General features: G+C 41.3%; 1 protein-coding gene across 14 annotated transcripts in view; it reads right to left on the reverse strand.

Annotated features, from left to right (window-relative positions):
- LOC130210401 (unconventional myosin-XVIIIa-like) overlaps positions 1-16,364 on the reverse strand; it is a 118,340-nt gene that overhangs the window by 16,641 nt on the left and 85,335 nt on the right. For all 14 annotated transcript variants that reach the window (XM_056440654.1, XM_056440653.1, XM_056440656.1 and 11 more), the window contains 8 exons: positions 16,073-16,165; positions 13,254-13,364; positions 11,364-11,468; positions 9,984-10,130; positions 9,468-9,581; positions 6,779-6,895; positions 5,319-5,402; positions 3,024-3,161 (listed from right to left, as the gene is read on the reverse strand). In XM_056440654.1, coding sequence (XP_056296629.1) covers positions 3,024-3,161; positions 5,319-5,402; positions 6,779-6,895; positions 9,468-9,581; positions 9,984-10,130; positions 11,364-11,468; positions 13,254-13,364; positions 16,073-16,165 — 909 coding nt within the window. The remainder of the gene's footprint in view (positions 1-3,023; positions 3,162-5,318; positions 5,403-6,778; positions 6,896-9,467; positions 9,582-9,983; positions 10,131-11,363; positions 11,469-13,253; positions 13,365-16,072; positions 16,166-16,364) is intronic.

A 16,364-nucleotide genomic window follows, 5' to 3' on the forward strand; every position in this document is an offset into this window, starting at 1 on the left:
GGCTCAACTTTTGTTGGTCCACAACATCATCTGGCAAATTGCTGAGGTGGCCAATCCAATTCATGCATCCAATCATTTTGGTAGATTATCTCAGCCCCACTCTCGCCAACAAAGTCTGTTCAAAATGTGTTTGCATTGTGATTCACAGCCAACCAACTTTCACTGAGCATGTTGCATCTGTCACTCAGCAATGTTGCATTGCCCTTTATAGATGACATGAGAAGCCAGGTCCTGCTGTGTGCCCAGAAGGGCCACACAGCAGCACCTGGCCAGCATGCTCAGTGAAGCTTCTGCAAATGGTCCAATATGTGAGAGGCTTCTGGGCTTTAAGCAGCATAAGAAGGCTCATGGCACTCCACTTCTCTTTTCTCTCCACTGGCTCGTCATAGTGAGTTGCAGTCAGTAACGCTCGCCTACAGAGTGGCTTAGAGCACCCGCCTACCTGAATCCCCTCATTCAGCATCATAAGATAACTGTTCATGACAATCTGCGAATACATGATGACTAGTCTTACAGTCAGTGTAAGGAAACAAATCTAAATCCAACCTCTGAGTTCCCCAACTCCACTGGATCAGCAGAACCGTATGATGACCTACTCTTGCCAGAGTATTTCCATAATATGCTCTTTCTCTCTATCTCTACCCTTCTATAACATAATCTACAAAAACAGAAGATATTTTCTCTGCACTTTTTTGTTTTTTAATGCACCTGGTAGCCTCTAAACACGTGTGGCGGGTGGAATGTGTGATTGATAGGTGCAGAGAAACTCAAAGGCCTCTCCTCCTCCATCGACTGTGGCTTGGACTGTTTTCGCAGTTGGTGTGACAGACAAATAATTGCTGCAGTTTTCATTTGTGTTTTGGCTACTGATCAGCCTTCAGTCCCATTGATCTATTAATTAAACTGGAATTCTATCTGCTGTGTTATTTCACTCTGGACCAAAGTGGTGGTTCAACTGACTGATAAAGCCTTCTCGTACCTATTTTAATCTACTCTTAATTGTATTTGTTTATCCTACTCTTGTTTATTGTTAGGTACCAATCACCAAGCCAAATTCATTGTATGATGAAACTTACTTGCAAATAAACTGATTCAAGAAACCAGCTTGTCTCAACACTCTACAACCTTTGCTGCTATGGCAGACTGATTCACATACCATATTACCTCACTTAGAGAGCTGCGCTAACTCAATGCGGGGCGACTTGTGGTTCCTAGAGTTTGCTACTTCCAGACTAGAGAAGTGCAACTCCTTATTATCAGGCTGCTCTAATAAGTCTCTTAGGTCCCTCTAGTTGATCCAGAATGCTGCAGCTCGTGTTCTCACTAAAACTAAGAAAAGAGATCACATCACTCCTGTATTAGCTGCTTTGCAATGGCTCCCTGTAAAATCAAGAATCACATTTAAACTTCTTCTCCCCACCTACAAAGCCTTGATTGGTGATGCTCCATCCTATTTTAAGGAGCTTGTAGTACACATTCACCTCATTTAAGAGTAGACTTAAGACTTTCCTCTTTAACAGGGCGTATGGTGGGGGCTGAATCAAGTTCACCTGGTCCAGCCCCTAGATATGCTGCTATAGGCTTATAAGCTGCTGTGGGGCGTTTTAGGATCCACCGAGCACCTCTCTTCTCTTCTCTCTCTCTCCTTATGGATGAACTTACATCTCTCCATTGCACATTACTAACTCTACTTCCTCCCCGGAGTCTTTGTAAGTTTGTGTCTCATAAGGTCCATTGGACCTGGGTGTGTCTGAAGCTTGTCCAGGGTCCTGACTCTTTGCCTTTGCTTCCTGCATTGATCCCCTGGCCTGGACCTGGCCTCCTTCCAAATGGCCATGCCTCTTTCTCTGTGCCTCTTGTGTTGTAACTCTGTAACGTTGTTAATTTTGTACACATGACATATATTGCTTCTGTCCATCCGGTGAGAGGGGTCCTCCTCTGTTGATCTCCTGAAGGTTTCTTCCCTTTTTTTCCCCATGAAAGAGTTTATACTATTTATGGGAGTTTTTCCTGATCCGATGTGAGGTCCTGGGACAGGGATGTCGTATGTGTACAGGTAGTAAAGCCCTCTGAGGCAAATTAGTAATTCTGGGCTATACAAAATAAACTGAATTGAATTAAGGACTGATGCACTTATTTGTATCAATAAAGCATTGGACTGGTGCACCAGGCTTTCATCACATGTTTGTCCTCAGCAGTGTGTTAACAGGTGACTCCCATATAAGTCTTTTTAATCTGCAACCAGTCTGTATCTATGCCAGCAGCATACTTCAACAGTGAGTAATTCTTCTGGTGAGCAATAGCCACAAGGCCTTTCATAATTCACAAACTAAGTGGGCGGATTACTGTTCCTCCTCCCATCTATATTGATTAAGTTCTGCTACCTACAGCGTTGATGGGTAAAATACTACGCAGGCAACCTGAAATATTCACCCACTGCAGTTTTTAATGCTGGTGAGAATTAAATGGCTGAATGAAAGCCGAGCAAATGGCAACATCTCTGTGTTTCCCCATCTTGGCACACTTCATCACAGGCAACAAAAGAAAAATCACATTTAATAAATAAATATAGTTATTTTGACTTTGGAGGGCAAGGAGCATAGGGAGTGTGCCTGGAGGTGAGCACATTGCACAGCTAGCAATTACTGAACTGAAGCTGCAGAACTGAGTACTGGGTCATTTTATCAGTGGGTGAGAGAGGATTTCAATTTGTTGCTGAGAGTGTGCAGATGGCAACCTTTAGTCTTCACTTGTGCTTTTTTGTCTCAGGCAAAAGCAGAAAATAATTTGAAAACGACACAATAACAATTGCTAGAGGACAAAGTGGAGCAGGGATGGTCTAACTGGCAGTAGTCCGAAATGTTCTAGTGATGCAGTACGTGTGCTGCCATTATATGTGCATGTTATCATGACCTTTCTCGGTCTCTGCAGTCCATCTCTGACCTCAGGAGCACATATCATCCTCCCACCTCTACCAACTGCCTACTAACACCAGCACTCGTCCACCTGTCTGTAGCTCTCACCTCCAGGCGTTTGACCTGGGTCTTCTCAAACTCCAGCTTGGTCTCCAGCTCGCGGATCTTCGCCTCCTGCCGGCTGACGAGGGATTTCTCCACCATGGACTGCTCTTGGAACTCCAGCTGGCTCTGGAGGGCTTGCATCTAAAACACAAACATAAACATATGTAAGTCAGCATATGTAAGTGAGACCAATATGCCAAAATAAAAGCTTTCATTGTCTAAATTCAAAGCTTTTTATCATAAAGAGTAGACATATCATAGAGAATGCTGCAAGGCTCATTCATGTGTGCCTATTGATTTTCCATAGCTATGCAGATAATACCCAACACTAAATAGCTGTTGGCACTTGACTTGAGCTAATGATGAACTGATCTTTGATGCAACATTTCCATTCCATTAGAGTCTTTAGGGTGCCCTCCAACCAATCCCCACAGTAGTTGATGTTTTGAGTTATAAATTAATCTCTGACCGCCGGATGTCATACTCTGCTGTATTTGGTTGCATTAAGAATCTTTCAGCCCTTTGGTTCACAATTGCACAAAGTAGAGCAAATACAGTATTATCAATAAATGGACTGCACTTGTATAGCGCGAGTCTTCCGACCACTGAAAGTGCAAAGGGCAGAAGCCCCAAATAACCGGTCTAGAACAAATCTAGGTCCGTGGGTCAGAAAAGGACATCTTACTCCAGCTGTGTTGTATGAAGAAAAAGATGCAGTCATTAGACAGCACTAGCATGTTCTGCATTATTGCTCGTCTGAGTTGGGACGCCAAGTTGGCCACGTGTCACACATATTGCAGTGACAATCAAGCAGGATTGGGACTGCAATCAATTACATTTAAAGGTTATATTTGTTTAAAGACCAGTGCAAAGCCAAAGGAAGACGACTGATGCAGCGCTGCACATTCATGCCTCTAAAATGTGTACATGTGATTCTTCAATGGGCACTACAGCAGAGGAAACTTCAGAAACTAATCTGTGTCGGGAGAGGACCTGCATTATGAGACTCAAAGTGTCATAACATATGTTGACAATTCCTTAAACTCTTTACATTTGTGGAGCTGGAAGCAGCAAATGATTGGCTTTCTAGGTTGAAAAGTAACACGGTCCTGCTCTTGAACCTCTTTCAATTGCGGTCGTGATCATGGTTTGAAAAGGTAAATCTTGAGATTAAAGTACACAAAAGCCAGATAGTCGTAGACCGTGGACATCTGGTCATGTAAGGAGGCATTAACTGGTCAACGGACTGCACTTGTATCTCTCTTTTCTAGTCTTCAGACCACTCAAAGCTCTTTAACACAACATGACATCATTCACCCATTCACACTTGTTAATACACTGATGGGAGGAGCTAGCATGCAATGTGACTAACTCACATTCATACTAATTCATAGAATACAATAACAATGTTAGGGTGTCTTGACAAAGACATGGAGTAGCAGAGCCTGGGATCGAATCGTCGATCCTTTGATTGAAGGATCAGTTCGACCACTGAGCCACAGTCACCATAAGTCTGTATACTACGAGCAATTGATCAAACATAGCTCTCCATCATCTTGCAGGAGGTCCACTCCTGAGGAGAGCAAAGGGAAGAGAGGACAGAACCCAGCGGAGAACCGCCGTCTCAGTCCTGTTATGTTTCTGCTTCATAATAAAAGCTTTTAAATGACAAGATTACTTTTAAAATGAAGTATTTCTAGAAAGATAAGTTCCTTAGACCACTGATTGAGCACAGCTTTGTTAGTTACTTAGTTACTAATACTGCAGGTTTGAAGGGTCCGCAGCAAAAATAACAAGGGACTGTTACTGTGAAGGATTGTAAGGAAATAAAATGTCTATTCACTTTTTACAGCTGCTACTTTGACCACGAATGATATCTGATCACTGTCTGCTGAGGCAGATTACATCGAAGTGTGTAGTGTGGACACAGACACACACGCACACTTACACACACACACCACTCCTCCACTGATATCACATGGCGGTTGGTTGAGCCACAAATGGGAGCCAAATGTGAAAAAGACAAAGAACAGCCCCTCATTAATTTTCATAGAATAAACTGATGAAAGCTCTTTTCCAATCCGTACTGAGCCCTACATGTATGTGAAGTAACTGCAGGGCTGGATTACAGTTCACTGGTCCTGCTGGTACCTCCTCTGGTCTGACGAACAAGTTTTAAAGCTCTCAGTTTTTACACACTATCTGCCTATTTCACTGTGATTTTAGATGGAATACAGATTTTAACTGGATGTCCTTGTTACATCAGGAGTATGCTGAGAGCAGGAAACCAGCATATACCTTCTCCTGAACCTCCTGTTTCTCCTTGAGGGCCTCCTCCAGCTGGGCTTGTAGGTCACTGATCTGAGCCAGGTTCTGGGCCGACTGGAAACACAAAAAACACACAAGAGAAGCAAAGTCAGTGAGCAACATGATACATTATTTGGATATTAATCATTAATCATTTTCTTTTATTCCATATGATGAAAGAACACATGATCTGAAGTATATCAATTATACAGTATGCAGGGCAGGCTAAACATGCAGCGAAAATCCTAAAAACTAAATCTCCAACACTCCAAACAATATGTTATATAACACAATGACACATTTCTATAACATAGACAAATAACTCTGCTGGAAACATTATTTTAGTCTGTTGAAAGCATATCAATGAATCTCATTTTAGTGTGACCTGCATAAAACATTGTGCACACTGCTACAGCCGCTCCCACAGGGAATTCAGCCGCTTCAGTTTAGACAGGAAAGATGAGCTCATTTGGAGCCAGTGGAGGCAGATCACTCATCATTCCGGCAGCAATGGAAAGGAAGCCCTTTTACTCCACTTTCATTTCCCCTTGCTATTCATCAGCATGTACAGCGACATTAATACTAATGGGAGTTAGCCAAACACCGCCGCCTTTCAAAAACGTGTCAATTGGCAGAAGGAAAGAGAGAGAGAGATTGAGAGTGACAGTGAGAGAGTGTGTGTGTGTGTGTGTGTGTGTGTGTGTGTGTGTGTGTGTAAAATCATACACCAGCCAGTGAACGTCCTCCATCTGTTCCATGATAGATGTTCAGATGTATTGCTGACTTACAGTATCAGCTGTAGAACTGATCAATACTGCAGTGGTTGTTCATGGGAATCACTTAGCGGTTCTCTGTTGAGGGACATATTGTAGAACTGCAGGGGCGTGCTGTTTCTGAGTGGGTCTCCGTTTAGCTTATCTCGTGCACGTGCTTGAGGGCACACATGCATTAACACAGAAAACTGATATTTGTATATTGTCTTTTGAAAAGAAAATCTAATAATCCTCCAGACATAAATAAAACACATCACCAACAAATGTTGGTATTGCTTGAGACGAGACGCATCCAGTGTTTAAAATACAATTAAATGTGTTCAAGCTAGTTAAGCAAGTTTTAGTTGGCCAATCCTGTGGCTGCTCTGTAAAATAAGCTTAATTTCCTTTATAGGTCTTTATTTTAAAGTAATCAGGAAATGGAAATTGTAAATTGATGTAGAAGTAAGTAGCCAAGACTTTGTGACATGGAATATAACATACAGAAGGTCAAAGATCAAAGCATTTTCTTTTTAAATGACTTTTGTAATGAATATTCCTTTTAATAATTTCCTTTTAAAAATGGGATTCATTAATAATTTAAAGGATAAAGTTGCATAAAGAAATGGAAGCCTTAATTGGCTAATGTCATTTTTAGGCCCTAATGTTTTTCGGAAGAGGAAGAGGAGAACAGCGGACCTGAGCCACAGCAGCCTTGTGCTTCTTCATCAGCTCGTTCAGGTCCTCCTGGTCTTCCTCCGTCCTGGACTGCAGGTCATTCTTCTCTCTCTGCAGACGACTCAGCTGCTCCTCCAGCTGAAGGACACCAAGGAAGTCAAAGAGAGTCGTAAATAGATCAAACCAGCTGTGTGAGACATTAGAAATGAAGTTACAGCTCGTTCTCCCACCATAATCAGAGCAAAAGACAGCACACAAATAGGATCTGTGCCTCACAGTGGCTCAAGCTCTTGAATTCTTTTGAATCAAATATGTTGGTGTTCAAATGTAAAATATTCTAAATTAAACTAATATTTTATCAATTCCACACATGATCTTTTAAGCATGATAAAGCATCAAAATGTGTGTAACGAATCCCCAATGTCTGTTAGAAAAGCTTTTAGTAGAGAACACTATAATTGACCACGGCCTTCCAGATCAGCAAACAAGAGCTGCTAGTCAGTAAACGTTCAGCACGGAGTCAAGTGACTTACGGTCATGATGCTGCGTGTGCAGTTAAAAAGAAACGGTGATGTAGCACATGTGTCTGTCTAAAAGAAAAACTCACTGGGCGGCAGCACTTAAACAGCTTTGTGTGCAGTGCTGCTAGTGATGTAAAACTCAAGGATTCAAAACATCTGATCTCATGACTACTATTGGCTGGAAATGAAATACAAACTAATTTATAAATTAAAATCTAGGCCATTCCTTTTTGATAGAATAAAATAAAATACATTTGTAGTCGGGGGACAGGTAGAGCTCACAGTGTAGCGTCTATCTCATTTAGAAACGGTCCAAACAGGAAGAAGAATAAACTCAAATCACAGAATCAAAAGACAACCTTGTCATCCAAATCCTTATTTTGAAGCTAAGATTTATTTATTCCTCGTCTATTTATATTAAAACCACGGACTGCTGAGACGTACCAAGGTGCACAGTAACTAAAAATATCCATGTGAAATCTGGGGCAAATTAATTTACATATCACACTTTCCTTTTTTAAAGTCACTGTTGGCCTCACTGAGTGCTAATAAAAGCTTTGAAAGCAGCTCATCCTCTGCAGCGTGGGGAACATTTTGTGATGGATGCTAGAAAAAAACGTGACAGTCAAAAGCATCAATCTTTACTTCAACACATTCAACAATCGGCTGTCAGTCCAATCTCAACCCAATTACGTTGCTCTTTGTTTAGTTTTTTTCCTCTCAGGTTGCTGTGGGTCTCAGTAAAGAAATAAAGCTGCCGGAAACATGCTATACAATTTTCTCAAAACACTGCAATTGTGGCGATAGAACAGGGGAAGATGGTAAAAATGGCAAACCATCTGAAATAAATGTTATTTGCATGATTTTATCTTGGTTGAATAGCAATGTGTGTTGCGATTGGAGGCTGCATCAGAAAACCCTCCATTTATATCATAATAATTATTTTCATTCTGGCAGCCTCCTACTTCCCCTGCAGGCTGGATGTTTGCTGCAGAGGTCGTCCTCAAAGACACCCTTTCAAAACCAACAGCAGGTTATGCCTTCATCTTATCACCTTCTTTTTCTATTAGATGGATCTTGCATTTTGTGGATAACATTAGCATGCATTTGTGTGGAATACATATATAATCATCTCTAAACAACCTGATACAAAACCAAAATGATGAGCTGAGTAGAAGCCGAGCATGGACCTAAACAATAAATACCCTCAAAATAAAGGATACAGGCCCATGAGCTGCTTGGAGATTTTATTAGGATGGCAGTGGGAGATTAGTGTCTTACACTCACTCAAAGTAACGCCGTAAGCTTTAATCACGCCTAGCTATTATCGTCTCATTGGCCATAACTGTTGTAGCGTAACAATCCAACATGGTACAAGCCTGTTGCCATTTTCTATGGACTTGATATTAAGCCATTGGCATATTACAACTTGTGGTGAATGACTGATTATCTGGTGAGAGAAGTGTGCTTTTCCACGCTGTAAAATAAGTGTGTAGATGAAGCATCAACTTACTCACTAAGCGGCTCGCTAGTTAACTAGCTAGCTAGCTAATTCCACCATGCTTTCACTCTAGTTAAGGAACATACAAAGCACATGCACTGCTGGTAGGGTGTACTATATTTCAAATTGTAGTTCCTCTATTAATTAGCCTATGCTAATTGCTAGCATGGGGACTTTTCTTATGGCTGGTAAAAGGACTAAATAAAAGGATAAATGTGAGTCCATTCACCATTTGCGCTAAAATGTCAACAACTCTACGAAGTGCCCTGTTGCATTGGTTTTCAGTTTGATACAAAGAAAAGGGAAAATAAAAAGGAAGCAGAAACATGAGAGGTAATGACAGAGAAAAAGAGAAGTGTATGTTTTTTCAAGGAAATTATAGAAGCAGAAAATGAAGAACAGGGGGGACTCTGGGGGAACGGTGTTCTCTGACCCCTCATCTCTGGCTGGAGGCAAGGATTTGACAGATTTACCGCTGTCCTGCTACCACCACAGATGGTGTCGCTCTCTAAAAGCCTCAAAAACACAATCCATGTCATCACCACTGATGGACATATCCAAGCTTTAGCTTTTTACTCTTCTTTAACAAAAAACTTGCTGAGGGAAAAGTAACCATACATTTGTGGTTGGGTTCATGCAGGAAAGTGCTTTTAAAGGCCGAGATGAGAATGCAGAGAGCTGTACTGACCGCCTGTTTTGTTTTGGAGATGTCCTCCATCTGAACGTGCAGATCTTCAATCTCCACCTCCATGGACTTTCGAGCTTTAACTGCAGACGCAGAGGTAAACTCGGACTCCTCCAGCTGGAACGGACACGGTGGAGGAAAATGTGTTCAGTAACAAAATGTAAATCATATAGTGACAAACAAAATATCAATCGATTCTGTTCCCTGGTTACACATGGAACAATTGGAGTAGTAACTTGAAAAGAGATAAAGAGCAGTATTAGTATCAGTAGTCTCATTTACATAAATTCTCAAGGATAAACATGTATAGGCAGTTTTCTAGTAGGTATCCATATATCTTTTTCCTAGGATGGCAAAGTCCTGACCCGTTCGACTCCGATTGGCTAGTATTCGTCTCTGTAATATATATTTCTACTTTTGTCAAATAAAACATTTAGAAAAAAATATATTGACGTGCAAATGAATGGCACAAAAAGAACTCCTTGAGGTGTTAAGCCTGTGCATTTATGATGTCGGTACCTGGTTTTTGAGCTGAGCGATCTCCCTCTTGCTGGGCGCGTTGTTCTTTATGTGGTCCAACATGATCTGGGCATCAGCCAGCAGGGCTTTGGTTCTCTTCAAGTCCTTCCTCAAACGCTTCTCAGTCTCCACATCACCACTTCTCACCTGGGAAACAGGTACATTTAAGTTTGGTGACAACTGATCAGGTATGTAAAATGTTACCATGTAACGGCCCAATCCCTACATTTTATCACACATACATTTGAGTTCAATTTACACACATTGTTTGCTGACAGAGTATAGCTTATCGATGAAAAACCATTATTGTGTCATTTAAATTACTTAAAAAATATGTTCATGAATACAAATACAGGTCTTTCTTATTGCTTTGTTAAAAAATAACTAGCAATTAACATTCAGTCTTATTTGACTTATGTTAAAGATCTGACTGATAAGAGTAACACTGCGAATTTATTTGGAAATCTACATATTTTCCAATTTTTCGATGGACCTGATATTGAGCCATCGACACATTACAACTTGTGGTGAATAAGAAGTGTGCTTTCCCACGCTGTAACAAAAGTGTGTAGATGAAGCATCAACTTAATCACTTAGCAGCTGGCTTTTGCCAAAATAATTTGAACACAAGGTCAAACATTATATTTTAAGTTTGACAATTAGATATAATAAATAAATTATTTAAATAAAAAATAAATTCTCTGTCAATTGACTAATTCATAATTGTTACAACTCTAGAAAAGATGTTGGGAGTCGGCAGACTTTTTCTGATTAGCTTGGACATCTAAAACAACTAACATAGGAAAGTAATTCTGTGGAGTCTTTACCGTAACCCTAAAAGAACCCTTCATGTTGGCTTATGTCAGTACAAGGAAGCTCCACTGAGGAGGTGTATACGTTGGTTAATAGTCAATACGCTGAGATCAGAGATGGTCTGGTTGCAGCAGGATTTTCCTTTCCTGGTTTTCAAAGTCTGAACAAAATTGATGTCGATGGCTCTCTAATTACAGTTGGCAACGTCAGATAAATTCAGTCAGTTGAAATTAATCCACCCACACAGCACATAGTGCTCTCGTGTTACAACCAATAACCTCCCTAACATTCTGGTACGATATCACCCAGCACAAACCCAATGTGTCTATATTGTGCTATGAATACACGGAAGAAATGAGCAGATATACAGTCCTGTTGGAAGATGAATGTCTCATGCATTTACTATTCACTTATTGTGAAAGTTAAAACTTTTAATCTGTAGGGACTGAATTCTCCATGAAGAGGGATTCTGCAGGACATCAAGGTTGTTTCTTGTTCATGTTCTATCTAAATGTTATTCCAGCTCCAACAGGACTGGGCAACATCCCATCATACCAGTGTAGTTACCGTGTTCTGTGCTGACAGAATCTTGGACTCCAGCTCTCTTCTCTCTTTCAGCACCTTCTGCTTCTCATCGTACTCTTCCTCAAGCTGGACTTCCATTTGCTTCAGCTGGACACATGCAAAAAACACTCAGCAATGAGTACATTCATAGATTAGTCCGATCACACAGTGGTACAGAAAGTAGTGCACAAATTGGCCCCTGAGCGCAACATTATAGATTTGAAATGTATTCATATTTAAGAATTTTACCAATTATGTCTACATCCCTTGAAAGTCCTGACATGTTGACCGGTTTCGCCTTACAAGATGAATTGTACGAATGACTTTACCAAATATTTTGCAAATCCATTCAGTGGATTTTGAGATATTTCACGCAATAATTGAAAACGTTGACCTGCTTGTGGCTCTGGAGGAAAAGCAAGGGGGGTCACCAAAGTTCACGGGATTTATCCTCTGGGGACCAAGAACCAGTCGACAGTATCTTATATATTCATATGCTTTGGATGCATAATGAGACACCAAAGTGTACACACATTACTATAGGCCTACTTCCTTCATGCAGTTATTCAGTATAATCCATCATCAAACACTACGTCCCCATGGACATGACACTGGAAGACGCAGTGTGGAAACAATGAGGAGAAAGCTAATTATGGGGTGCCAATGAGGCTGGAGGGCAGTGAGAGGTCACAATGGTAAAGCAGATGCAAAACCACATTAGCAGCTGTACCAGCAGCAATGCTAAAGATGCACCCAGATGCCAACAGCAAACCTACCACACACACACACACACCTCCACTGATGTCACATGACGGTTGGTTGAGCCGCAAATGGGAGCCAAATGTGACTCAAGGAGATAAATAATTCACATGATGGATCCTAATCTAACAAATACAATTCTGAATACAGTTGGAGGGTCTTTGTTTGTGAAGTGTGTGTCTTGTATATGTATGTATGTGGTGTGTGTGGTGTGTACTATGAGGGCCAGTTCCTAAACCTACCACAAATACCCTAAATCCTTCAATAAAAGGCATAAGCAAGCACTATGAAGGCAAAGGTATACTATAGGCTCATTGTAACATCCCACATCACCTACTCATCAATGCAAGAACACGGCATACAACAATGTGAGAGCAGCAGAGTGGTAAGTATGACAACAGGTAAACAAAGAGATGAGTTTGTATTACCAGCATACAATCAACAGCAAATTGGAGCAGATCGGAAATCAGGCGATGTGTCACTGAAATATGATCATATTGGCCTGTCACTAATAAAAAGTTGATCTGAAATAAAGGCCTTTTAATCAACGTTTCAATATGGGCCCTCACAACTTGTAGAGTGTTTATGACCATAAGTAACCATCAGGGTCAGAAAAGTGGTTGAACTACAGCTAACTAAGACATAAACATATATGGAAAGAAATGGTGCTAAACTTCACTGCAATGTAGATGTAAGAATTCATGACTGAACAAAGGAGAAACATAATTGGTCTTCTTGGATTTCTTTTTCCCCCATCTCTTGTGAGTTGGACTTGAATGATTGAATGCTTCAGTCGTTTGGCACTGAAATGGACCTATTTGTGAACCATTCAAATTCAGAAGAAATGTAAATTTGAGTAACAGACTTCTGAAAGGAGCAGCAAGGTGACATGGATGGTAAGATGGTGCTTTAGATTCAGCATTTCATTTACTGCAGCACTCTTTGCTGTTTTCAGTGTCACATTTGTTTCTCTCCATCACTGTCTCTGTGGCTAGTCTTTACCTGTGTGCTCCAAATAGCACACATGTCACACCCATCTCTCCCTCACGTTCAATCAGAATTGCAAAACAAACAGCTAAAGTGATCGCAAACGTGAGTCACAGTATTAAGATGTGTGCATGAACACATCCTTACCTTCTTGCTGCAGGACTGTCTGACCTCCTCCACCTCATCGTCTTTGCTCTCGATGTCCTTGGAATGAGTGTGACGCAGACGCTCCATCTCCATCTCCAGACGGAGCTTGGCCTGGAAGACAAACACAGACGTCGTACACTCTGCTCTCCCCGGCTCAAAGGAGGCCAACGCTGATTTTCAACCTTGTTTCCATATATAATTCGTAGACGTGCATATGTCCACAGTACACGCTGTTCTTCTCAATATTGCTCATGGACTGACAGCTGTTCATCGTGGACGAACTACAGGGAGGCAGGCTGAGAGAACGTTGGCTTCCTGTCTGGAGCATCACTGCAGCTCAGTCTGCTGCTGGAGCTGACAACTGCTTTTTTGGTGTTTTGAGAACACCTTTTATTACCCGTTTAATATTCCCTTTGACTTCCTGCTGACTCATTGTTTTTACTTTTTTGTTGTTGTTGTGGAGATCGTTTAGGAACAGTTCACAAAACAGAAAGCATGATTGTAGACAGTAGTATTAGCAGTAGTACTCCTCAGGTAAATGGCACAGGAACAGTAATAATGTGTGATTAAGTAGAGCTGGTGTGTAGGAGGCCTGGCACACTGCCACTAAATGTTAAGTTGTTAAAATAGCAGTTTGGTAAATCCCTGCTGTACTTAGACTTTAAAGCTGCTAAATTCTAAATTGAGGGCATCTTTATCTTGTCCACACAGCTCTCTACATGGCGACGGCTGTTGAGCTGCAGAAAACGGCAGACCGTTCTCTGCTCAGGTAGACATGACACAGATGATAGCTGTTGGATGAGATATTAATGTTCTGAATGTTCAGTACATTATGGAGGTCAGCTCTGTGCTTTCTCTGCATCATAGCGTTAGGTGAGAGACGTGAGCACGTCTCTAACGAGATGGACCACAAACTAGGGTTGGGACGATGTGGCGTTATAAAACACTGAACACTTTCCGTTGATAATGGTAAATATCCTCACAACTGTCTAGCTCTCCATCATGGCAGGCAGTTTGTTGAGGTTGTTCTGAATAAATGTAAGGTAATGTGTTCGGGCCATTTTTTATATTTGAAAGCATATATTGATAATTATTGGTCAAATAAATACCAATTACATCACAATATGAACATTTCTTACTCTCTGACGCCTAGTACACACATAATCCCTGCATGATCTAATGTGTAGCACTTCATTAACTCACGTTTGGAGAATATCCCATAATCTCTGCTGATTAAAAGACTCTTTAAAGGTCACCCCGCTATTCCTGACAGTGTTTCATCTTAAGCGCCAGGAAGCTTTATGAATACGGCCCCTGGTCACACCGCATGAGTGCCGACACACAGGGTTCCAGCAGGGTCATTCTGCAAAGTTTTTAAACCTGGCTTGACATAAGGAGCATTGTAACCGCTTACAGGAATGTCATCATTTTACAGTTCACCTTGTGCTTGTGTCCAGATGGAGGAAACGACTGTCCTGCAGAGATGTACATCCTGTGCAATGTGTTGGTGTCTGATAATCACTCCAGCTCATGCGTCTGTGACTCAAACTGGACTTCCATAATTATTCTCGTCACCAGTACCTGAAACAACAACGTTGTCTCTATACCAGCATCTCTGGAAGAAACTCTTCAACTTGGGTTCTTGGTAGATAACATGTCTCTCAGATTCAGCCTCCATTATCGAGCTTCAGCAGGGTGATGCTCCAGGTGCAATGGTATGTATATCAATACCTACCTACCTTACTACCCATCTACCAACCTGTCCAACTACCTACCTGTCCATCCACCCATCCATCCACACATCCATCCACCTACCTACAATTATGCCCGTTCACTTATTGCTCGTCACCCAAGTATTCACAAGCTGCTATCTTTACAGCTGTGAGTGCTAACAACAGCGTCACATTTGTTGTTTATGTTCATAATTATGATTTTGGAAGAGTTAACGACGCGTTAGATTTAACAACTTTAGGAGCCAATGCTTTCAGCTACTTTCATTTTAAAAGAGATGGCAACACTGGTCTTGGTTTTCCGGCTGGATGCTTAAAATCTTGTTAAGATTACTAACCACAAACACACACACACACACAGCCAAAAGCCTTCATTCACCCTCTCAGCTGACTTATCTCCAAAAACAGAGAGGGCTGTATTTTGTTTCACTGGCAAGGGCTGTCATACTTTAGTCAAACTTGAACCCAAGTAAACAAATAAAATATTCATAACACACTCACATCACACCGAGCATATAGTTGAATTCCCAACACTAACAGGACATGTTCTAAGTGTTAGTGTGTGACTCAGAGAAAACACTGTTTGCTGGGTGTCACCTTGGGATCAAATAGAGGCCATGTGGATGGTGTTAAAACTGGCACAAGTCAATAGACCATCAGTATGTCATCATTTTGGGGTAAACGCTTAATTTCCAGCTGCCACAGAGAAGTATCACTCTGCAGGTGCTGTTAGTTCTACGGAGCTTTTTAGCCTCTTCTGGCTTTCGCAGCACATTTCCTACACAGCTCAGTCTCACTGCAGCGGTTTTGACTTTTCCTGCTAGCAGCGACCAGCAGAGTGGTGCAGATGGAGACCAGCTGCTGAATATAGTGGAGCATTGAGCAGATAAAGAGACCGAAGCAGAGCAGGAAGAACAGTGGATTCCCTTTCATCAGGCGGACACCAACACCACTCCAACAGATGTGTTAATAGGCAACTGCTTTGTCACTTAGTATCCTGCTTGTGATCTGTTGCCTTATTTTTGTGGTCAAAGATGAAGTAACGCATATTTAAATAAGGCTGAAGATTTTCCTGTGCTTCATCTGTACCTGCTCCAACATCTGGATGGTCCCGGCCTGCTCGTCCAGCTCCTCCTCCTGGTCCTTCAACTTGGCCTCCATGTCCCGAAGTTGCTTCCTCACCTGCATAATACAATGGGAAATAAATAAACAAATATATAATATATATATACAGTATGTATGTATAAAGCATAGAACATAATGTACATATGAAATAGAGCTTATTCACTGGACTATTTTTTACTATGAATAATAGACTGGATGTCTTGACATCAGGTCATAGAGCTGCTGTGTACAAAGAGTTTTATCGCAAAAATACAGC

The sequence above is a fragment of the Pseudoliparis swirei genome, chromosome 20, assembly GCF_029220125.1.
Source record: "Pseudoliparis swirei isolate HS2019 ecotype Mariana Trench chromosome 20, NWPU_hadal_v1, whole genome shotgun sequence".
NCBI classification, from domain to species: Eukaryota; Metazoa; Chordata; class Actinopteri; order Perciformes; family Liparidae; genus Pseudoliparis; species Pseudoliparis swirei.